This window comes from Anopheles coluzzii, chromosome 2 (assembly GCF_943734685.1).
Source record: "Anopheles coluzzii chromosome 2, AcolN3, whole genome shotgun sequence".
Classification (NCBI taxonomy): Eukaryota; Metazoa; Arthropoda; class Insecta; order Diptera; family Culicidae; genus Anopheles; species Anopheles coluzzii.
In genome coordinates, this window is record NC_064670.1 from 104,376,176 (window position 1) to 104,400,833 (window position 24,658).

General features: G+C 46.7%; 1 protein-coding gene across 3 annotated transcripts in view; it reads left to right on the forward strand.

Annotated features, from left to right (window-relative positions):
• The window catches only part of LOC120948416 (BMP-binding endothelial regulator protein), a 68,898-nt gene that overhangs the window by 36,878 nt on the left and 7,362 nt on the right, over positions 1-24,658 (forward strand). For all 3 annotated transcript variants that reach the window (XM_040364699.2, XM_040364700.2, XM_040364701.2), the window contains exons 5-6: positions 6,894-6,993; positions 7,104-7,280. In XM_040364699.2, coding sequence (XP_040220633.2) covers positions 6,894-6,993; positions 7,104-7,280 — 277 coding nt within the window. The remainder of the gene's footprint in view (positions 1-6,893; positions 6,994-7,103; positions 7,281-24,658) is intronic.

Genomic DNA, 24,658 nt, shown 5'->3' on the forward strand with positions numbered 1-24,658 from the left:
CACACAAACACACACAAATCGAATCTGTATCGTGTGTTTGCTTCTTCCATAGAATATTTACGACAACATTAAACGTATTTATTGTAGCACTGGCGTTATGGCGCTCGTGTATTTGGTCCCGTGTCCTTCTCAGAAAAAAAAGCGGGCAAAGCGATTCGCCCCACCAGCAGCAGCTCTTTCTCGTCTAACAAGGTTAGGCGACAGGGTGACAGCAATAACAACAACAACAGCAGCAGTGAGCAAAATAAACGACAAACTTCTCTCGGTGGCCCAGTGCGGTGAAATATTGCCGATTTTAATATGCCATTACAACCGCCGCTAGATTAATATCGGTTTTGCGCTAGCAGGCAATTGAATAGCAAATCGACAAATGTCGCTTTCAATCAATGGGACAAACGTTCGACAGCAAAATGAATAATTCCATTCCATTCCACACCATGGCTCAGCTGCCCCGTACCGTACCGCTTTGCTGCGGCCCCCCCTTCGGTCTGTGCTGTGTACGATGCAGCACCACACGCTTGCACCGTGCACGGACGTGGGGCCTGCTGCAATGTTGCATTTGATTGCCCGCAGATGAGTTACGTGAGCGAGGTGTATAATTTGTAACCTCTTCTTCTTCTTATTCTTCTTCTTCCTCTTCTTCTATTTATTCTTCTTCGCGAGCGTGCGTTTGTAGGGTGCACTCTCCCGGGGGCGCGCGCTCGCGCGGTGCTTTCGGTAGTCAGTTTCGAGGAACGTGCGGGCAATTAACATATTTAATTCCACGGATGTCAATCAAAGCACCGATGGAATGTGTGTGCGTGCGTGCATGTGTGTGTGTTTGTTCGGGTGATTACTGGATGAGCGGGAATTGCTTGAACGCGGGCTGCAGTGAAGTGCATCGGGCACTCAGGCCACTCTATCGTTAATGGCTACTTTATAGAAATTAGTTTGACAGGACATGAACAAGTTGAGGTTTGGGCGGGAGGGGGTTGGTCAGGGGTTCGTAGCAACTGCAGAAAATGATTTATCATTTGTAAAGGTGTTTGCTGTTAGGTGCTGATAAATGCAAAGTAGTAGAATAATTTAAAAGATTTAATTTAATTTTTTAAATCCTAATCGGATTAACAAGAAAACTTGTATCTTTTTAAGGGATGAAGCAAAACAAAGGATGAACATATGAAAATATCTTTTTTTTAAATATAAACAATCAGTTAAAACTAATAACTGGTCTCAACATTTTGAAATATATTGACAAACAAGTAAGAAACATACTGACAAAGAAACATGTAATATCAGTTGATGTAAACATCATCAAAATTACACAACCGAAAAACAAATCTAATTAAGGGGAGTTTCACGATACTAGCTAGACTTTTTTTATATAGAGTTTGACAGTTGGTGGCTCCAATCATGTCAACACTGTCATGCAAAACCAGACACGAAATTAGCTACAAATTTGAACAAATTGTAAACAAACATCAATTTGCCCAAGGTGAAATAAACAGATCCGGTGGTGAAAAAGCTCCTTTGGAGGTCATCATATCAGATTTTCATCATTTTAAAATCGGTTTCATATCAGTTTTCAGTTTTTCATCATTTTAAAATCGTTAACCACACTGTTCCGTAATCGAAACATAGCAAATAGTAAATAATTCTTGGTTACAAGGAATTTATTATATTTTTATTGATTTCATTGGAAAGTTGAATTAAATTAACGAAATAGTTTTTGAATTTTTCGTGACATCTAAAACACATCTAAAGTCTAAAATAAAGCTGATAGGAATACTAAGTTCATTTAAACCATTTCGATCAGGATAGCTCATACAAAATCAAATGTACATAAATGTTTTACGTACACAATTTTTTGTCATGAGTTCAAGCCTCGAATGGACCTCCATACATAGGACTGACTATCCTGCTATGTGTAAGTAAGTCACTGAAAGTCAGCCCCTAGTGACCCTAGTTAGTGGTTCAGGCAGAACTTGACCGACAACTGTTGTTGTCCCAAAGAAGAAGAAGAAGATACATATTTCTACAAGAACAGGTTGAAATGGTTTGAATCGATATTTTTAAATTTATTAAAAGTACTTTAACCCACTTCGCATAGAAAAAAAAATAAACAAAACGATTTTTAAATGCATCTTTGTTTGTAAAGAAACGATGGTGAAATTCAATATGACGGAACGTATTTGTCAAATGGATACACCCTAGAAGATGAATATTGTTCCACTGCTAGCAGAATCAAAACGGGTGTAAATTAGATAATTTATATATTTTCGATACAAAGTGCATCAATTGAATACGAAATTGAATGATTTTTTTTTCAATCAAAATATTTCCTCCCACTGCCAGTTGAATGAAGCACCACCGCTTTGCAAATTACCCAGTACACGTCTGCTTATGCACTGGCAACGGCAGCAGCAACACATCACCGACCGCTGCCGTGTGTGTGAGTGTGTGTGTGTGTTTATTGTGTGGTGCATTACTAACACGTCCCCGAGCCAATTATGGGTTTCCCTTTCGAATTGTGTATTGTGTTCGCGTATTAGTCTCACGGCTTGGCGCCACCACCCGCGCACAAACGGATGGTGCTCTCAGGGGTGGAAATGGATGGGGGGGGAGAAAATGGCCGTTCAACGAGCGTGTATTTAACGGGCCTGTGCTAGAACCTCGCGCCGCGATTGTTTTATCCAACCAGTAGGTGGGAAGGGAAAAGGGCAACCAGCAGGTCCATTTTTTACCCCTTGCCAGCCGATGTTGAGTTTGACCGAGTGTTCCATTACCACCACGGCGTGATAGCATTGGAATGATCGGCCTGTCTATCTCTACCTCCCTCCACGCACCACCCTTCCTTGTCACTAATCTACCCGCTCGGTGTTTAGTTTTAGTTTTGTCCCGTCTCTGCGCGCATTTTTTCCCCGCTCCACTCTTTGCCTTCACCACTCCACTATCCGACCCGGCCCGTAATGAGATGGCAAAGATAGCAATGGATAGCACAGGCGTGAGTGAGTGGGACAGGGCTGGGGAAGGATGAAGGGAGGGGGGGGGGGGGTAAGTACTTACACCCCCGTTTCCCCCACCGGGGAACCCGATATATGATCTGCATTGGAATGACGCTAATGTACAGTTTCCGCGCCAAACGGCGACGACACGATTAGTTTCGCACGGTAGCACCCGCGTTAATCGCAAAGCCCGGCGTCAAATATGTGCCTCTGTATGTGTGAGTGTGTGTGTGCGAAGTGTGTTTGTGTGTGTACAGGGAAAATGGAAGAAGGGTTTGCCAAACCCCCATTCGTTCTCGGGGCCCCATTTGATCCGAGCTGGTGGCCTGTCTGTCGGTGTCAGGCTCGTCACCCCTACCTACACACACCCTAACCCGCCACCAAGGCAGGGCGACCGGTGACTATGGTGCCGGTAGTGACGACGAACTTGGCTCTTGGCACATTGACGACGACAGCGACGACGACGGCGACGACGATGAAAACGTTGATAATATTATTAATGGGCGCGATATCGAACGGTCGATCATGCGTTTTCTAGGAGCGGTTTGTGGTTTAAAAAAAAAGGGACTGCATTACCATCCCCCACCCCCTTCTCTCTCTCTCTCTCTCTCTCCACCTTCGATGCTGTTGGCGATAATGATAATGATGATGTTATTGATGCCGACCCAATGATCGTCATCCTGTTGCGGAGTTGTCGGCGCTGCTGCTGCCGCCGCTGCTGCTGCTGATGATGATATACATGTACGATTAAGCGCAGCTTAAAGTGACGGCTTAATAGGTACCACCCGTTGGCCGCACATCACCTCCCCCCCCCTCCCCTTCTCTGCTGCGATTCAGGCGCCGTGGCGTTCCCTCGATCGTTTCTTCCGAAGTGGATTAGATTCACGCTGTACAGGGGAACCCGGGGTTTCGCCATTTCGGACTGCATTAAGACTGCATAGTAGTGTGCACGGATGGGGAATCGTTGCAGCTTGCAACAACACACAGGGGTTCATAAAGATTGTGTTGTTTGTAATTAAAATCGCTCGTAATTGCTCCTACCGGTAAGTAATCATAACGTGGGTAGCAGTCGCCACCGCCGCCGGCAGGCTACTTTGTGAAGCACATCATACACAGTCTCTCGGCACAAACAGAAGTAAAAATGTTGTAATATAAATTACTAAACACACCCGATCGTGCGAAGGTGTGCGCGAGGCTGGCGCTGTTTAGGATTCACATAAATTTTGCAATTACACACACACACAAAACACTTGATCATGATCATCATGGTGCGGCAACACCATCGTTGGCCTGAACCGTCCAAGATCCGTCGGATCGATAATGCGCGTTTGTTGTGGTGATTAGAGGGAAATTAAGCTGTGTTTCATGGGCGAAAGCGAATGTTTAGTCAACAAAAGTCGCATTTGATGGATTTATGGAGCATTGGAGTTTGGTTAATAGCAATGCACTGCACTAGCAGTGCACAGTTCCGTTCGCTGTCTTCCACGTGCTGCATGGTTGCCCCTTTTTTATCTACAATGTACACATGCCTGCATCGTTTCATGCCTTTCGACCCATCGCACGCCTGCAAAACGACGTCATGATAACGCACCACACTACCGGCGGCGGCCAGCAAAAATGGCGCCATCCCGTTTTGTGTCGCACATTTGCGAGGGTGGCTTGGTTTGTTCTTTTCTTCTGAAAGGCAAAGCATATAGTAAGGCCTTCTCAACCACCCCCCGGTTAACGACGGGTCAAGTTTAAATGCTTAACTGGATCGGACCGGACGCTTATCAGTGCTAAAAAGGGAGTAGAAGAACTTTATGCGTCCAGCAAACAAAACCAAAGAAACTTCCGATTGCAGATTGGCGCGGTGGATGGTGTGTTGTGCGTTTGGATAAGCTTTTGCTGTGTGGCACGTTCCGCCGTTTGGACTGCCACTTTATGGTTCATTATCACTCAGCACAAAAGGCCAAGAACATTCACAATACGGCCGGATCGGGGCTGTAGAAGAAAAATTAATCGAAAAACCTTGAAATTGATGCTTCTCAGAGTACGGTAGTCTTCCTACTTCTTGCTCCCCATTTTTGTGTCTGGATGGTGTCCGTTCGGTTTTAATGCGCTCCTCCATATTATAGCCGTGGGAGCGATAGGGTACGAGCGAGCCCTCGAAAGGATTGTGATTTAGGCAGAGAAATTGCACGTGCTGGGAATACGAACGGAGGATAGGAGCGAAATAAAACAAAACATCTATTCCAATATCATCCCTCCCCACACTTTGCCCTGGACTTTGTCCGTTCTGCACGATTAAAGACGAACTCAAGTTGGGCTCAGTGAAGTAGAAATAATAGAAAAATAGCCAAAAAAAGGGGGTGAAGAGCAGATCGGGCAGCAAAGTGGAGGGAAAGAGAATATTCTAATGCAAAACAATAATGCCTTCGGGCAGAACGAGATTTTATGTCGCGAAGCGTACGAAGCGGTTATGCTAGCCTTCATAACAGTCCTAGCGGCGGCGGCGGCGGTGGCCAGTTGGTCCGGCAAGTGTTTCGCAATTACGGATGCGGCAATGCGTGCGGAATGACAATGCGGGCGTGTGTGGGAGAGGCCAGTGTTGGTTGCCTTTTATTGCCCCCGTAAGAGCAAAGTCTTTTGAGCTTTGCCGCCTGCCGAATCGAAGCGAAGCGGACACGACACAGTGAAGGACAAAAGTTGGAGCAGGAGCTTTTGAAACGTTGGCTTAATTTTGGGAAAGATGTTCTTGCTTGCTTCAATTAAATCGAGACAAAAGATACAATTTAATGACGCGTAATAGCATTTTAAATGTTATTCAAAAATTTGAACAATAAAACTGGTTTGCAAAGTAATGCCATGAAACCAATGAAACTGTCAACAGTCGCCTGTGTTCGTTTGTAGTCCTTCTGGCAAAGATTGGCAAAAGTTCGGAGCAGTTTGCGGGCCACATCTGGGCTAATGCTCACTGACCTGGGAAGCAGTAAAATAATCATAAAGCAGCAAGTTCAATCAAACATTCACAGCTTAAAGCTCGCTGATGTGGAAATATCGCAATCGCAGGGCACGAAAAGTGTCGAATTGTGTGTGTGTTTTTGTTCACCGGAAGGCTACAAACAGTGGATTCGATTTGGTGATGCAAATGAATTCAAAACTTTTTAACATCGAGCATTAAATGGATTCAAATTTTAGAGTAACTTTGCATGCTCCCAACAATCGATGAGAAAGACGTGAAGCCCTATTAGCTGTTAGATACACGAACGCTTCTGTGACCTAGTAACTTCCTTAAGTATGAGCAGGAATAGCAAACCTTTCAACGTACCGTACCGCTGCTGTAACCGTAGAAAGGGATGATTTACGGACTCGCTACACATGACCACGTCCAATTGATTATACTGCAGCACTGTCAGTGAGTTTCGATCCGGACGGAAGCTGTCACAGAATTGGAGGGGTTGAAAGCAAAACGGATAATCTTGCGAGATAAACCTCGTGTATGTGCCCGCAAAAGGGGGGATAGTACGGCTTGAAAGTGTGCCAGTCGTTCTTACGGGGAAAAATGCACATTCCACATGAAAGCATGCGGCCCTAGGAGCCAGTAGTTGGCAGCAGGAGTCCAATTTCGCTACCGGAATACTCGGACTGGCTCAGTGCCTCTCCAGCCATGCGATGCAATGTGGCAGTAATGGTAGTACAGGGAGGCGACGCATCGTCATGGTGATGCGCTTTATTACTGCAAGCTGTCGCCAGCAATAAAAGAGTTTTGCAAATGCGCTTGGAGCGCGGCAGTGAAAGGAACATATCTTTTATAGTACTTAGATTCTTGTAAGCACGCGAAAAAGCAAACAAATCATTATAAGACAATATGACAGCAAATTTTCATTCCTTTCTTTCGCAATTTTTGTTTCTTCCCCTTAAACGCAGAACGGCTTCGTGGAGTGTGAGCAGGAAAGCTGCCCGGCGGTGGACGATTGCTACATCTACAAAAAGAAAGGTCCGGACGAATGCTGCGACAAGTGTATCGGTAAGTTAGCTCTCCATGGGGCAATCTAGAGACAAACGCAAAAAAACCCATAAAATTCGCTAACACCCTTTCTTGGCGTTTTCGGCTCTTGCTCTTCCTTCAAACGACAGGATGTTTATACCAGGGCCGACACATCGACAGCGGTACCGAGTGGACCGATCCGGACGATCCCTGCATGCACTACAAATGCGTTTCCGGTGTGGTAACGCGCTCGGAGATGAAATGTTACGCACCGTGCTCCGATCCAAGTCCACCGCGCAAAGGCCAGTGCTGTCCGACCTGTTTAGGTGAGTTGCAGAAATTTCCTGCCAGAACATCATATTTTCGCTCTGTGTGTGTGTGTGTGTGTGCGTTCCCGGCCTAGAAGGTCAGGAGCGTTCGTTCCTGCTGGGTGGTCTAGTGTGCGCTCATTATCACGTCGGCTGCCCAAATGCACCGGAAAAGTGAGGCAGGGGGGGGGGGGGGCTTCGGGGTTGCTCGGTAGGGGTCATTACGCTCATCGATTAGCTCGGCGTGCTGGTCGCCGCGTAAAGATCTTGCTGATGGACGGATCACTCTGGCGGAAGGGCCCCAGGGGAATGTCCCGCTGGGGGTGAGAATGGATAATAAGCATAACACAAGCGCCACCAGAATGGGAATAGTTTCTTCATGTTCTTCGATGCTGTCAGTGACGATGCTGGGGAAGAACGGAGTTTGGGAGAAAGGCGTAGATAACTAGATAAAGCGTAAAAGCATCAATAAAACCAAAACCGTGGAGTGGAATTTTGTTCTTCTTAATCTAGAACAAGCTAGAAACACCTGGAGAAGTAGGAAAGCGGAGGACGCTCGAAAAGACACTCTAAATCCCTTTTCTAGGCTGTGTCTTCTTTGGGACGAAGTTCTGGAATGTTTTGATGGGAGAAGAGGGCAAAGCTTTCCAAATCCTTGGTCCCGAGTCACGAGTCGATGATTTATTAACCAATCTGCTCTAATCAGCCGCTCTCTGCCTCCCGTTCTCTGGTGTCCCCGAGTGAGCCTCCGAAACGACCTCCGAGAGGCGCAGGAAGATCCCATGGAGACCCGCGTTTGATGATTGATGTCCGCGAGCCGGCCGGCCGGTCGGTTGGTCGGTTTACCTTTTAAAAGAAGGTATTTCGATGGCATTTGGCCGAACCATCGTTATCTGCTACGAGAACTGCGCGAGAGCTTTCGATTTTATGACCACGCAGCTTGCGGGACTTGCCATGGGAAAGTCTGTCGACCCGGTGGGGGGGTCGAAGAAGATTTATGAAGTAGCGAGCGCGATCGCACGCCCCAGTTGCTCGCCGACCTACTCCTACAGTTTGGCAGGGTCGGCAGAAATTAGCAAACAAACCGCTCCGCGCACGCTTGAACGCCGCTGGTGATGAGTGTTGCCAGTTACCGGTCTCCCCTAAGGGTCACACAGCACACACTCAGTGCTAAGCAGCAACTTCCGCAGCAAACGGTATCGCGCCTTTAGCGGGCAAACCACCGCTTCGTTCGCTCGCTGCAACAGTTTGTATGGCGTTTGTTGTTTTTATGTTGATAATTTTTCGATTTGAACCTGGCGCGCGCTGGGTGGTCCAGCAGCCGTTGGCGCATTGTTTTCAAACTGTGCGCGGCTCATCAACGCCACCGTTGCTGGCCGGGCTCTCTATCGCCTGCAATGAGGTGATGATTAAGCGACTGGAGGGAATGGCAATAAAAAAAACTGTAGAGAAAGAGAGAACAAATCACGCGCATCATCTCGCGCCGGTTAGCCCCGCGTGACAGCTGAAGGCCTTTCTCCGTTCCTGCGAGCTGACAGCACGACGGAAAGCACGTGCTTGGTGGTGGTGGTGGGGTCAGTGCTGCTTACGCACATGATGAGATGAGCGATCGGGCGATTTGCCATTACCTTGGAGCGTTGTTTCCTATAAAGAAGTTACATTGAAAGGGAACTCTTTCTTTACAAAAGAAATTTGTAACATTTTGCATTAGCAGCTTTGTAATAATGTTTCCCGCAAGTGTAGCTTCAATAAATTCAATACCTGTCCAGCGATAAATTAACGGTTGCAGTGCTACAGCAAGATCAATGCAAGATGTAATCTCTGTAGCCTCTCCTCGCTCTCGCTGTGTGCCGCTTAAGACCGCGGAATAAATTGTGAACTTTACCACCTTGGTCTTGGTCGCGAACGGAACGATCACAACCGTGCTGACCATGCTGGCCGATAAGATCGAAATGCAAAACCTTTGGCGTACAAAACGCGCGCGCGTGTGTGCGAGAGTAATCCATATAATGCGGTAATTTATTGCTTCGTTGAAGAGTGCCCATTACACGACGGACTATAAATTAAAATAATAAAAAAAAAACTCCCCACAACACACCGTTCTATTACACACCTCGATCTTGGAGACGCGATCGGCAGGGGTGTCTCTTCAGGGTGTGCGCGCCCAGCAGATAATTATTCCCGCTCGCACTTGTTCGAAGAAGTAATTATCCACACTTACTATGCTAATCGCAACGCGGTCGGAGCAAAACGGTCGGAGCACAGGGTGTAGAATATGTTTTATTTGATCACTCTGCTCGGCCTAAGTTGGCTGGAGGTGAGCAAGAGATCGATTTGTGATAAATTAAATCAACACCTTTTCCGAACGCCTGCGCGGGAGAGACGCTGCTCCGGTGATGGCGGAGAGAAGAGGACATGAACTTCGGATCGATCGAGTTCGCCGCTTGCAACGTTCGTCGATCGTTAAGTGTTTTGCTCGTTGATCGTTTGGTGATATCTCATTGGATTCCCTCTCTAGGACATCCCGAGCTGAAAGGATATTGATTATTTCCTCGGTTCTTGTCAGAGAGTTCTTAGCCTGCCTTCGCAGCGCCCTCTAACCCGCAGCAGCAGCACGTCTTCCCATTGCTGTAAATTTTTATCGCAATCACCAATTGGACCTCGGGTAAGGCTTCTTCGAAGCCTCAAACTCGTTCGCGCGCTCCTCGATGACCAGCCGCAACCATTAACAAACCGTCCCCCAACCCGTGCGTGGAGTTCCTTACCCCCCCAGGTTGGGATGTATTAGGTCGGTGCGCGCGGGCAATAAGATGGTAAAATTTACGATAGCGCTCCGCTGCCTTTGAGATCGCGCTATAAAAATGTCGTATTTACATAAGAAATATCTTTCTGCGATAAAATATTTCCTATCGCGAACTGTACAGGGCGAATAGGGGGGTGGGGTTCGGCGCGCATGGTAATCTCCGTTGGTTTCGTGCGTACGGCGGCGTTGGGTTGGTTGGTTGCGATCGGTTTGCTTCTTCGCTTCTTGTTTCATTTCTTCATTTTTGACGGTTTTGCGCTTGGCAGCAGTTGTTCACACTTTCACCCTGGCACTGTTGGGGCCCACCCAAGAAAAGTGCGTGACAATCTCGTGCGACAATCCCTTAAGATGATTCTTCCCTCTTCTTCAGTGTCGATTCACCAGGCTCTCTGATTCTGATAGTTCTTTGTGTGGCGGTGTGTGGCGTTGTTGTAAATGAATAAGGTTGGCGAGAGTAGGTTTGATAGTGTGTCAGCATTGCGGGTTAGTTATCGCGTATGCGGTTGTTAGATAAATGTCTGTCTTTGAAGATCTGCGTGGGTTGGTACAGGGCGACCCTAAAGTGGTCCTGCACACACTGACGCACGCAATAAAACGAATACCCCTAGAAACGGTCTGCAAACGTCAAGCTTTCTTCCTCATCGCGTGTTCGTGCAATGACAAGTGTCTTGTCTAGTGATGATCACGCTATATTGCTAATAGCTATGGTAGGAACAGGGATGAAAAAAAGCCACGAAACTCAGAACCTTCAGCGGAATGGCAAACCGCTTTCGATGGGGTTAACAATTGCTGACCCTGCGAAATGTCACGCCACACAGGCCGCGATTCGCAAGATCACACACGACTCGGTCCGGGGGTAAAATATAGCAATAAAAACACACACACACGCACACACGCACACAACCAATTCCTCGTGGCTTCCAATTTGTCAACGCGTTTGTCTAGCAACACAAAAACGACACCAATGGGTGAAGAGCAGGAAGAAAACCAACGCGTCTACAAAAGCGCCTTCGCCTTTGACAGACACGGACGCGCCCGTTACGACCGTGAATTTCATAAAACACGCGCCCCGTCCTTCACCGAACGAAATTGATTCATCAATTCATTTCTGGAGGCTCTGGAAGCTTGAGCTTTTCGGTGCGGTACACCCGAAATTGAGATAGAACCTTGCGGCGTTTCATGTTGGTTCAGTGTTGAACTGTTCCGCTTCTCCAACCTTCGAGACCTCAATTTGTCTTCTGCCAGCGCGGGATCGCGGGTGCGGCTCCGGCCCAAGAAGAAGCAGTTCTTCCCATCATCATGTCAACGATGGCCACCCGTTTTCTGTTGGGAGCAGCTAGGAGCCTACCCGATCTTCTACCCAAGAATCTCCAAGGGTGTGTTCTACGCCCCCTGGGTTATCATTAATTTTCGTTTGATTGTATCGCTGCCCGAATGTTGGGGTCTCCCGGATCGCCGATACCTGCAACTGCTAGATCTTACGTTGTCTTCATCTCTTTCGGTATCTCAATTTCTAGTGTTTCTTTATCTTGCTGCCTACCTCCCCGTTTGCGCCTCGGGCTTTGTCAAGCTGTCAGGCTAATTTGACTATGATTGGTGCTGCGCGTGTGTTCTTGCCCGGGCGCTCGGACATTCCAACAAGCAGCAGGGACCTCCCGTTGGCGAGCGGCGAGATGTCCGATACCTGGAATCTATCCAGGGTCTAGTGAAAAAACAAACGATGCAAGCTTTTGTTGCACCGAACGAACGGGAGATCATGGAGAATTCCATTCGAACTTCTAACTTCCCCCGTCCCGGGAATAGTTTAGTTCGGCCCCATTCTCCAGCGGGCTGTGAAATGAATGGTTCGCTGCGCCTGCTCTACAAATCGTTCCTCGACAGCATCTTCCGTTTTCTCGGAATTGATTTTTATCTCCCGAGCGAGATCTTAATTATATGCTTAATCTATAATTAACAAGCGCATTAATATACGATTCGGGGTCCGGCCGCGCATGCCGTCCGAGCTTGTGTGTCGAGGGCCTAGGCCTTTTTCAAGTTCCGTTCTCTTGCCCACCGCGTTGCACAATCGTTGTTGATCCCCATTTGCTTCCCCTTCATCTCCAGGGACTGGAACGTTGAAACAACAAAAGGACATACACCGAGACACTCTGACCGGAGCAGCGGGATAGATTCCTCATAAATGTTTGACATTTATTTATCGATTTATTTACTGTCGACAGCCGGACGGACACGGGTGATCTGCAATATTAATCGATTTCGGGGTCGGGTTTTCAACGCACCCTCTCCGATCGGGACAGCCCCGTTGATAGATTCGTGACAAACGGGGGAGGCTGGTTTTTTTCTTCTGTTGCTGTTGTGCGCAGCATGGGAGAATGCTTTGTTCGAGAATAGACAAAACGTTCCGCAAGTCGCTTGATGATTCAATCTAATCGCGCAACTGCGCCTTAGTGCTTTGTGCTTCCAGCAGCGTACAAACAACAAACACACAGTACGCTTGATTTATCACTTAACATTTCGCGTCTGACAGATAGAAATGAAATGCTGTGCTTTGGGTAAAGGGGGAAAGCAACATGGCGCATGGATTTGTCTTGCCATTTCTACGCGACCGTGTGCCCCCTACGATCAACCAGTGATCACATCGATATTGAGATATTGTTAGAGAGTGTGCCCAAAAGCATCGTGGATGGAAAGCAAAACAGCAACAATCACACAAACACGCAAACGATCGCTTAAAAATGTCAGCGGAGGAGCGTGGAGTGTTTAGAAACGAGGTGTGATGAATTTGTGCGACCTTGGCGGCTCGTACGGAATTCCGCACGCTAATTTATGCGCACCACTCTGCGGCTGGGGTGGGGATAGCCCATCTGGGGCCCGATGGTGCTGGGTTGGGGATGGGGTGGAGTAAGAGGTGTGGGAAAAACAAAACTCTGTTAAATCCGGAATTCCGATACTGGCGTGTAATAAACACCTAGGGACAAATATGGAAATCATCATGATTTTATTTGTGTGTGTGTGTGTGCCAATAGCCTTCGCCTTTTTGGCACGATATTACCTAATGCTAGTTTATGTGGCTGTTAAACGATGTCTTTTTTTGTGGCTACACTTTAGCCAGGTTGCAGTAATTCCACGCGATGTTGCTCCGAGGCTGCTCCAACTCGGAATGTGATGGAGATGAGAAGTTCCTTGTGCATGCATTGCTCTTTTTTGGCTTTTGCTCGTTCCCTCTATTGCATATTTTCCCCATTTTCTCATCGTTACTTTGCCGGAGGGGCGGTCCCAATTCCCGGGCTCTTGATTTTAATTGAAATAAACGCACCGAACATAATTGGATCATAACTACCAATAAGTGAGCTACAGCTTCTGCTGCTGTTGATTGAAAGCAGCCACCATCATCGCGATTCGCGTAATGATGATGAGAATGATGAGCATGATTTGTTTGATTTCTCCCCCCTCCCCCTCCGGTCTCCCGGCCCTCACTGTACTCCACAGCAAGAACAACCACGAGGGGAAGATGTTCTTCCCGATGGAACAAAATAAGGATCTGATTAATGCAATCGACAAGATGGACAAGGCGAGCGACGGCGGGGTACGGCGCGCACCGAAAGCAAATAAACACGCACACGCACCATGTAATAATCGACGTGAAGCGGTGAAATCAGAGGCAAATCAGCGAAGAGAGGCTGAGGTATGATTATGAGCTCCGGGGCATGGGCCTCTCTCCGGTCCCATATCCTTCAAGTCATCCTGGGCGGTCCGAAATTGGCTGCGCGGTCGGTCCGTTTGTTTGCTTTGGGCCGTTCTTTTGTGGTTCCTCTTTAGATCATTATGTGCTTCTTTTTTTTTTTTGTTTGGTTTTGTTTTGGGAAGGAGCCCACCGGTGGTCAGCTCGGCAATCCGTCATGTTGGGTCGTGTGCAGATGAAAACATTAAAAGGCCATTCTTGGCGTCCCGCGTGTCCAATGGGTTTTGCCGCTCGGATGCTGTAGTGCGGAAAGTATTTTAACATTTTTGCATCGATGTGTCCGAAGTTCCTTTTCGGGCCTGTCCATCCTCCTCGATGACTATTGAGGAGATTGAGATACCAGATTGTAAGGGAAGCAGCGGTCGGGTTGACCTGCATGAACCACGCGATTGGTCGCGAGGGATGTTGGGGCAATCGGTTTCGTTTTGCGGGTTTTTTTTTTTGAAAGACAACACGTTTGAGCGTATCCTGCACAAACAAGACAAACACAACCACTGTTCGGGTTGATTTAGGAAACAGTCTCGAGGATTGGCAAATCCTCAATGGAGCAGCAGCTGCTGCTGTCGTTTGCTGTATGCTCCATCTACCCGCAAGGGACACCGCTCAGCGACAACGCTAACCCACAATTATTGCTCATTTTGGCAAATAGAAATGTTAATAATAAACCGATCGGGCAAATCCAAACCACCAAGGGCTTATCTTGCATGGAAACGAACCATTTTTTTGGCTGAGCTTTTGCCTCTCTTTCCGTCCCGTATTCGACCGGACCGCATACCGGAACGAAGACGCTTTTTGTTGGGATCTTTTTTCGACTGTTTTGTTTCGTCCAACCTGTGCGTCCCGTGTGTCGGATGCCCTTTTCGGGCCGAGAGCGGGAGTCTAACGCGCTACGAATCGATTTTATGGTTGCTGTCCGACTGCCGACCTGCTTGTTACGACAAGCGGGTGCGTCGGTCGGTTGGCGGTCCCGATGCAGGATGAATCATGCGTCATTCGTTGGGCGGACAACGAACAGCGGGGTGAAGTGATTGTTTGATTATGGAGAAAATTATGGGAGTCGTAAAACAAATGCACATGGTTGGCGCTTAGAAGCGGAAGACGCAGAGAAAGGGGGCATTCTCAAGCAGGGTCGTACGTTCTGGGCTGCTGCGGCAAGATGAGAGCCCTGAGCGGACGGTCGGTGTGGTCTTAAGTGGCAGTGTTCGAATGAGCGGCTTTGGACGACCCGCTGAAGAAGTCATTAACTAATTTCGATTGTATCTTCGGTGAGGCATTTGTGGTGCGGTTTTGGTAAATTATAAGGAGAGGAATGCTTCAACGCGAACAGACAGGAGTTTTTCTTTAGCGTTTGGTTATGGTTTTATTTGATTTGTTGGTTGGTTGGATTTGTTGGTTTAAAAGATTTTTTTTGTGATATTTCTTAAGCATCTGTCTTTATTGCAACAAGTTTTGCATAATTTCATGATTGCAGCCTCAGTCGATGACTTTTAATCTTTTCAATGTATTGTTGCTCTCTTTTCTTTACTATTTTTAAACTTGATTTTTTTTTTTAAATGACATTCAATATCTTATCTCAAATCATATTTTGTTCAAATTTTCGTTGATGTTTTGGTAAGTTTTTGTTTAAAAAATCAGCAGGAAATACAATTACTAATTTTAATGAAATGTTGATGACTTGTGAAGTAGTAAAACGTTCCTTTTTATTGATAAACGTTCAAATTCATAAGGAAACTTAAAAAAATAAAATTGAAATAATAAGATTTGAAATTTATGTAAATTTTTGGTGGTAAAACATGCTCTTATTAGTGAAATATAAATAACCTTTTACAATATAGAAGGACTTTATAGGACAAAAAAGAAAAAGACATCATCTTAATGCCAAAGTAAATGACAAATTATTAAATTAATAGGAAAACAATTAATAACGCAGTATACTAACCTTACATGTTGAGACCTATTTATGTGTTATATATACATATACTCCACTTTACACTTACTTTGTAGATAATTTTGAAATGAAAAGTTGATTTTGAAAACTGTTTTTCATATTTTCTATACAAACTATGTAGCACAATTTAATCATGCGAGCACCCAGTATTACACGCCTTGTGCGCCACAAACATTTAAAAACACATTACAATTTTATTACACTCACCAAACGGTATTATTATGTTTATTTTTTAAACCACTTTACAGCCGATTTCCATACCGGCAAGTACGTACGCTCTTACCACTTACCGTCCATAGCTGTCGCATACAGATAGTGCACAGCTTCCTGCGACCGATTGATCGAGCGAGCGCGCACCGATCGATCGTTTGAATGCTCGATCGTAAAAATGTAACCCAATAAAAGGCAAATGCCATTTGCGCGGGTGCCGATATTCGTCCATATCCTTCCCGACAATCGACACTGCATTCCTTTCGACCAATGGCAAACGTTTCAGTGCGCTCGCAACGGATTATCATTTATTACCCGTTCCCCCGTCCCGTCCAGCGGGCTCTGCGGGGTTTGGCAGCTTATCGAGTCGAGATTGGCAGGGACTCTGTGGACCGAAAGGGAAAGAATTAACGATCTACAGGCCCGCAGGTTGACCTTAGCAGCATAGTTTCCGCATTCCGCCATGGGCTTCCCAGTGCATCCAGTGCGCGTAATCAGTTTTGAAGGATTCTCGCAGCTCTCAATCTAAATTGAATACAAATTACCCGATTTATTGACGTATGAGCTCGGTGGGTGAAGTGGAAAAAGCTTTATCGCGATTTACTGCCGACTGGGTGCAAAATAAAACAAAAAAATCAGTATCCCGGGTGATCCATTAGCTCGCCGCCGACGGTGGAACGTGTGGTCCCAGTGGGCCCATCATTTGTTTTTGCCCTTAATGAATGCAAATACCTTTCGAGGTGGGTTTGTTTTTCTGTCTTTTTTGCTTCTCTCCCTCCATTTGGGAGCCTCCTTCGGTGGAACTTTTCGCTGCAAAGCGAAAGGCTTTTGATGCTAATAATGGGAAGCTTATGGGGCGGCAGGAAACCCCGTGTCCGTGCTGTCGGTTTGTCTGGTTGGTTTTGTTTCGTTTCGCCTGTTTTTTTGTTGCTAGCTCGCTTGTTCAAACGATGCGTTTTTCATGTTTAGCGTATTTAATCCGATGATATTAATTTGTTTTGGCGTAGTTTTTGTAGCTTCTGGAATTTGATTTTCCAGTTTGTTTGCGCTGAAGCCTCCTTAGCGTGCGCTTTGTTTTCTTCTTCGTTGCTGCTTTGTTTTATGCTTGGAAGAGATTGATGAATTTCCAATCAGGTTTGAACCATGGAGAGTAAAGAAAAGCAAAAAAAAAGCCGCAAAAGTTTCTTGTTTGTTTTGTGTGCTGTAATCTTTTTAAGTTGAGAAATTAAGTTCGCTGTGGTATTTTTGTGCTGCTTTTGCACCAAGTCACACACACATATACATATACATAGATAGAGCCACATACAAGCAGCAAAATGTGAAGAGCAGCTAATGGTTTTTTGTGTTTTGGTGCTTGTTTTTATTGAAAAAATCCCTCAAAAAATGGTTGGAACATCTCCACTTCCATCCCTTTCTCTTTCTATCTCTTTCTCTCTTCTTTATAAGAAGAAAAAAAAGCGCACCATAAGACCACCAATGCCGATTTTTAACAGCGAATTTGCGGTCGTTTCAAAACCGATAAACGATCCGGTTTTGGCGCGAAAACCCATAAGCTCTCGGGTGCTTGAATTGTACCGCGCCCGCACATGGTAAAGCGGCAGGGAGGGGGGAAGGGGATCGAGAAGAAGGCCCGGACAACACAGCACAGCAAAATAACACATTACCAGCCAGACACCGGGGACCGCTGGGCGCGCGCGCGCGCCCTCTCGCGCTCATAAAGCTTGATGAACATGTTGATCTTTTTTTTGTTCGTTGGTGGTGAAATTTATTGAAATCCATTCGGAAAAGCTCTCTCGAGCGCGGACGACAACAACGGATCGTACCGACGAACCTGCCAAAAATGTCGCCCGCCCCAATGGATGTAAGGGTGAGAGCGAGACCACATTCCGCGCGAAGACATCTTAACGGGTTGTTGTAGCTTGCTTGGTCGTTAATTCTCTCGTACCGGACGCACATGTGGGGCATCCTTTAGGGGCGGTCCGCACGCATAACATCCTCCCAAAGGTGATCCGTGGTCCGTGGTAATCCTCCGTTGGGTGGAAATAGCCCCCCCCCCCCCCGCTCACCAATTAGCTGGAAATCGTTCATCGAAATCTTACCTCGAGTTTGTGTGTCCGAAGCAGGCCCCTGGGAGCAGGCCTCGCTCCAACGAGAAACGCTAATTTCTCCTGACATCTGACGGGCAGTCCAACAGCAACAACAACCGTCAAAGGCGGGCGTTATCTTTCCACTTGACGAAACGGGCCCCCGGGTTTCCCCAAGCTGCGGCTCCATCTCGGCCCCCGGCCCCGGCACAGGCATAGTTGGCGTACCGCGACTGTCAGACAGCGCGACTGCGGCAACGGCTCGGGGCACCACAAGTTTGCTGAGTCCACCCCGCGGGGGTTGATAAGCCGTAGGAGTTTTGCCCCCCACCCCCCCCTTTTCCTGCTAGCTCGAGGGGGCACCCATGTGAGTGTGTGTGTGTGTGTGTGTGTGCTTGTGTGTTTATATGTGTGTGCTGTCTCCCAGTTGGCTGGCTCCGTTGGCTCTAGCCATCATCCCCATGACGACCACGGGGCGGCGAAGCGAATTATGAATTTATAATTTATACGCTTTTAATGAGGCCGAACCGGTTGGCGGGCGGAGGGAGTGTTGGAGGTTAGCCGGGGTTGGGGGGGGGGGGGGGTTTGATTCGAATGTTTGCTGAACCCGAATTACCGCACACTTGCGCGTAGAGGGTGCCCACCAAAACGGCTGGCTGAGTGATAAAATAAGGCGCATACCAGCTCACCGCACACGCACGCACAGGTTGGTGGTACGGGCCGAGTGGGCCGAACAGGTGGCCCACTAGACGAGGGAGGGGGAGTGGGGGGGGGGGGGGGGGGGTTTACCGCCGGTTTGTCATCGTCGTTAGATGGTGTCGTTAGCTGTTTTGTTTGGATTCGGTTAAGCACTGATTTGAATCTTTGTTTGATGCAATGGAGTGTGGTGTGTGGAAATGTTGTAAGATAAGGTCGTTTCTTGGTCTCTTAGCTGGGCATTCCTGAAAACAAAAAATCCAAACGAATGCTAGCGTTTAATGTTTTGGTATTGATTCTGGAATAAGGTAGATGATAATGTGTATCACATACAGTGAAATCTCTCTGAGGTGAGGTCTTCAAGGGACCGTCAGCTTTAAGAGATATTCATGTTCAGGAAAACTAATTAAGGTGTTGCTGTGAAGTATCCCAGAATCTTCGAAAAAAACATGACATCCTTTGACGAATATTTTTATGAACTATCATCCAAACATTCATCTTAGCGAATTTCGGCTAACAAATCGCATTTGCAGCTTGAATAACATTTACCTTAGGAAGACAAGCATTTTTAAGAGACACAAAATATATGGAATATGATGCGACCGTCAAAATGTTCATCTTAAAGAAACAATTCTTCTGAAGAGACTACGTCTTAGAGAGATTTCATTGTGTATAGATTTGGAGCAAAACTGGGGCAAAAACTTATAAGATCCCCTGTTATTATTATGATCTTCAGCAAGAATTGAAGGGTAAAATGAAATATTCATAAATTAGTACAGATTTGTTATGTCTATTGACATGATTAAGTCTATTGACATGATCTATTTAGTGTTCTTTTTACCCAAAAAAATGGTTTTGGTGCAATTTAAACCTAAAAAATCTTCAAAAATCACAATCATCAGAGAGAAATTATATGAAAAACAATTGGAAACCCTGTAATTAAAATTAATAAATAAATTACTCTTGGTCTACTTATGTGTTCGACTGAATGAATTCTATTTTATGTTTATGAACGATTTTTGTATGATTTTTGAATCGCACACAACGGCCACCTCGATATGAATCGTACTTTTGCTTGTGTTTGTGCGATGTTTTGCAAACAATCATGCTCACAAGTTATTTATGTTTCGTAATGATTTATTATGTTGCACTGGCCATACAAAAAAGCACACACACACACACACACACACACACACACACACACACACACACACACACACACACACACACACACACACACAAACTAACAAACAAACAAACATTAATTTCGCATCGCTGTTTATTGCTCCTCTGGTTCGATGGGACAGGGGCAGAAGTGCCGGCAGATGCGTTTGATGGATTGGCTGTTCATCTTCGTCCGCACAGTCCGGGCGGGACCCACCGCTAACACACATGTTAATTGTGCCGTGTACGTGATTGTACTCCCCGTTTTGCACAAGACAAACAGGACGGCAGGTTCAATGATTCCCTTCACTGTTGGGGTTTTTTTTTTGTCTCAACATTGTATGCGCTGGTTTTGGTGATCGATTTTATGCCCTTTTATGAGGTGGTTACAGCTTTCGCGTCTGCCATTGCCTTTTGGCTGGCAAAGAAGGAGCGCAAAGTAGATTCACAGGGTTTCTCGATCACAATAATACAAGCAATTCAATCGTAATCGTGGAAAATGCATTTGACGATCAAATGATCTACGATCTGGTTACTTCTGGATCTGCTTGCAGCAAACAGTATACAATGTTGACAATAACCATTTGCCGATTAGTGCAGAGAACCCCTGTAAATATCTGCTGTGCTGCAATTGGCACTATGTGCACTTTTGGAAGCACGCGTTGCATCATCGATCATGTGGAGGGGACGGATGAACGCTTTCAAAACGATGGCATAATAAGGCACGAAACTAATTTTCTCCTCTTCCTCAATCGAGCCAAAGGGGAAAGGAAAGAAAAAAAAACAAAACACAATAATAAAATAAGTGCTGTTAAGAATTATTATTTTACGAAATTCCAGCATCCTTCTCTTTCTCTTGCTCTCTTTCTCTTTGCTTAACTTCTTCATCGTCCGGAGGGAATTGTTTTCTCGGGCGCAAGCAAATCCCTGTGGCACGGGATCCTTCCCAAAGCCAATGACATTTCCAAACAAACCCAAAAAGCGCTCTCTGATACGGCGAAAGTGTTTTCAGCTGTTTTTCGTCGTCTTTGTTGGCTGTTGTTGCTTTTTTTTGCATTCCAAGCTTATCGTTTCGTCTCACACACACACACACACACACGAGCACATTTATTCTACTCTAGTCCTCGCTTCGGAGTGGAATGATAAATTTTGGCACATAAATTAGAGAACAAAATTTCGCTCTAAAGGTAGAAGACACACACGGGCAGCATGTTTTTGCTGTTGTTTTTCGCCGGTTTGCCGTCATTCCACCAGGAGCAGCGGTGACATTTCCATGTGCGCTGTTGCCATGCGACGTGGGGTCAGCCGGCCGGTTGGGGCCGGTTGTTACCGGACTCTCGGCTGGGAGATCACCAACCATCTTCCAATAATACAAAATAGAACTAAAATCCAGCAGCCGGAGAGCAGCCTGTGCTGTTTCGTGTGTCCGGGTCGTGTGTTCGGAGTTTGTGTGTTGGAATTCCGTGGAAGGATGGTGGTGGGGTGGGGTGGAAACGGGAAAACTCACGACCCCACCGGTCACCGGTGAAATGAGACTATTTTTCGTTTCGACACCTTGCCGACGCACGCCTTGGAACCCCGTTGCGGTGGAGGGAAGCGGTAAAGGCGGGACGAAAAACCCAAAACCAGCGAGTGATAATATTTTATCGTTAACGAGCTTCCCGAGCACTCGCGTGCACGTTCTGTGTTTTGTGTCCCCTCCCCTACCCCTTCACACCCCTCGAGCCCGAGTAGTGATGATGAAGAAAACAAACCGCACGATCGCGCGCCGATAGACAGGAATGAGCTTTGGCTGGCTGCCTGTGCAGATCGTGACAACTCAAACGAACTAAACAAACGAAAGAGAGGGTGAGAGTGGAATCAGAACCACATTCCGAGCAACCATTGGACGGTTTTGGAGCGCTCCGGGTTCCAGTTCGGTTGCGGCAGATGATTTAACGATGATGATGTGGGCCCAGCGCGTGCCAGATGCAATATTTTAATAAAAAATAAACGCCGCGATCACGATGATGACGTAGCGGGGCGCGAAAAATTATTGCAAATATGACAAACAAATCAGGAGCCGTCGGGCTTACACGTGTGACACTACTGGCGGATGTGTACAGTGCGTGTGTGGAGTGGAGTTGGATAGATTTATCACACCATACACCCCTCCATACACCTAAAACACCCCTTCGGGGCAAGTATTCTTCCGGCTCCGGGAGGGTGTTGGTGGTTGTCACCTCCCCAACGATCATCGGTTTTTTTTGGGTTGCCATTTCGTGAGTGAGTATTTTATGATTATGTTTTAACTTCTACACTGTTCTGTGGCTGTGATGTTGCTAATGTCCGCCTTCCTGCGCTCGTGCTCCGTGCGGCCCGTGCGGTTGCGGGTTGCCGTGTAGCGTCGGCCGCACTCTCGGACTCGGCTAATTTATGATAAACATCTCCATAAAAGCGATAAAAAATCGAATATCTCTTCCACACCCGTCCGTACCGGTTTTGTTGAAGGAGGCAGGCAGGACCGTCTGCCTGATGGAGGAAGACGACGTGTTATTCAATAAGCTGTTTTTTGGAGAAGGAAGAATTCCCGCCTTATCAGTGAAGGTGGAGTAGCATTCCTGTGCAAATTAGCGGATAGCATTAATCGGATCGAGTGACCTTTTGACCCGGTAAAAAGACCAATTTATGCTAGTTCCAGCAGCCAAAAAGGATACATTTGACAGGTGTGTTTTGGTGACGCTTTGGACAGTGGACAATTTGACCTCTCAGTACGATCCTCGCATGATCACTCGAACGGTGATTGACTGATTATAATATCATTACCATAATATTACCATTACAAAGATTATTGGCATTCAAAATCGAGGCAAACGAGGGCGCAGGCTTCTCTGTGTCGTTAATTTTATTTTAAGTTGTAAAAATAAACCCCCACTTGCCGCTTGCTAAAAAGCTGATCCTTTAAGTAGATTGAGACTTTTATTTTGTTTGCATGTTTTTTTTTTTGGTTAAGAAGTTTGCCGCATTCTTTTTGCCGTTTTGCTGCAAAGTTTGTTGCACGATCGATTCGCAGATGCCGCTTTATTGTTGGGTTTTCTTTCTTTTTTTTTTGCAAGAGCCTTAAATTCCTAAATACCCTTTCCCCCCAAACGATCGTGTCCTGCGCTCCCTTGGCCCCGTTGGCTGGGCAGTTTGGGTGGATTTATTTTTTATGTTTTTCATATTTAATCAGCATATCAAATCAATGCGCGCCGATTTGGGTTTTGCAGACCCCGTGGTGTCTTCGAGCACCGTGTGCGGTCGTGGCGTGGAAAAACGCACCGGCAGAAGTCGTCCCGAGTCGTCCCGGGAAGCTGCCCTGGAACGAGCCTCCACCGCAGATCGAAGTTGCGGTTTTGTGGGGGGTTTTTTTTTTGTACACAGTTTTTTTTGCTTTGCGGTGGGTGCTTTTAAGTCCGGGGAATTACCCGCAAGCGGGTGGGATGTTGTTACATTTTATGTTATTTGTTTTGCTTTGCTGCTCACTCTCTAAGTAGATTAAGTGGGCAGAGTGGTCCTTGAAGTGAAGGAGGGTGCGACCAGGGAGCGACACGCGAATAGAGCCATCAGCTGAAGGTCGTTGCGCTGTGCCGGGCCAACTGGAATGGAATAGGAGATGTCTTAAGGGAGGACTGTGAAGTTGATCATCATGATCTTCTTCAGTTCAGAAGTAGTTGTGAAGTTTTAAGGGAATTTTTATAATATTTTTTATTTTAAATTGGGAAGACCAAAGTAATATTTACTACACTACATCCTGATTACTTCCCTCAGTTTTTGCAGTCAGCTAACTCTCATGCTCAAGATCCCTTGGCAGTGATCCTATCAATACCATACATTGTAAGAAAGGTTCCATTCGCTCGCGGTTGGAAAATTGTGCTCATCGGCGCACCGATTACAGTCATATTGAAGCGAACGTCCCCTACCGCCCTCCCACCACTAAAAGCTCTTCCTTCCGTATTATCGTGGTTGGATTATCCGAAACGCCCCATGGTCCACCATCAGTTACAGTCCCACCGAATCCGATGGTCCATTGTGAAAGCCGGTCCGCTTGGCGCTCCCCATCTGCCCTGACCCGGGGGAAGCACCACTGTGAGTGGTGGTCGAACGTGAAACATGCAATTAAGATATAAAGTAAAATCTCTTTCTGTTCTGTCCTCCTCCTGTTTCCTCCTGCTTCCCTACCTGGTACGGGGCCGTGTCGAGACCCAGGTGGAATGTTTCTTCACTGTATTTCCTCCCTGCTCTGCTCCCTTCCTGCGAGGGGTGGGAACAGATTGAAAGGGCAGACTCGGTAATAGAGCCCTCTTCCACTCCTACTCTCCTCAGTCGTCATCTCTTAACCACACAATACCACATAATAAAATAAGCGCAGCTCGAGCAGAACGAATAAAACAAACGGTTTGGAAAAGCATGTAACTAACCGTTTTCTTTAGCCAGCTTTGGCCGAGCCGGGGTTTGATGGTGGCGTTTTGTTTCTTGTTGGTTTTTTTTGTTTGTTTGTTGCCTGTACTTTGCCTCCGTGTCGTCCGTTCCGAGTGTCCGGTGCTGGACGTAGAACAACGTCCCGAACCCACCCGGTACTGACAGTTCACCGGTGGCCCTCACGTGTGTTGTTTGCTGTTTGCGCCCTTCCGTTAATGGCGCTGGCTACTCGTGTGTGCTAGCCTCCCCAGAAAGGAGATGGGGAAGGGAAGGGAGAACACAAGGGAACAGAACATGGGAAGGGACAGA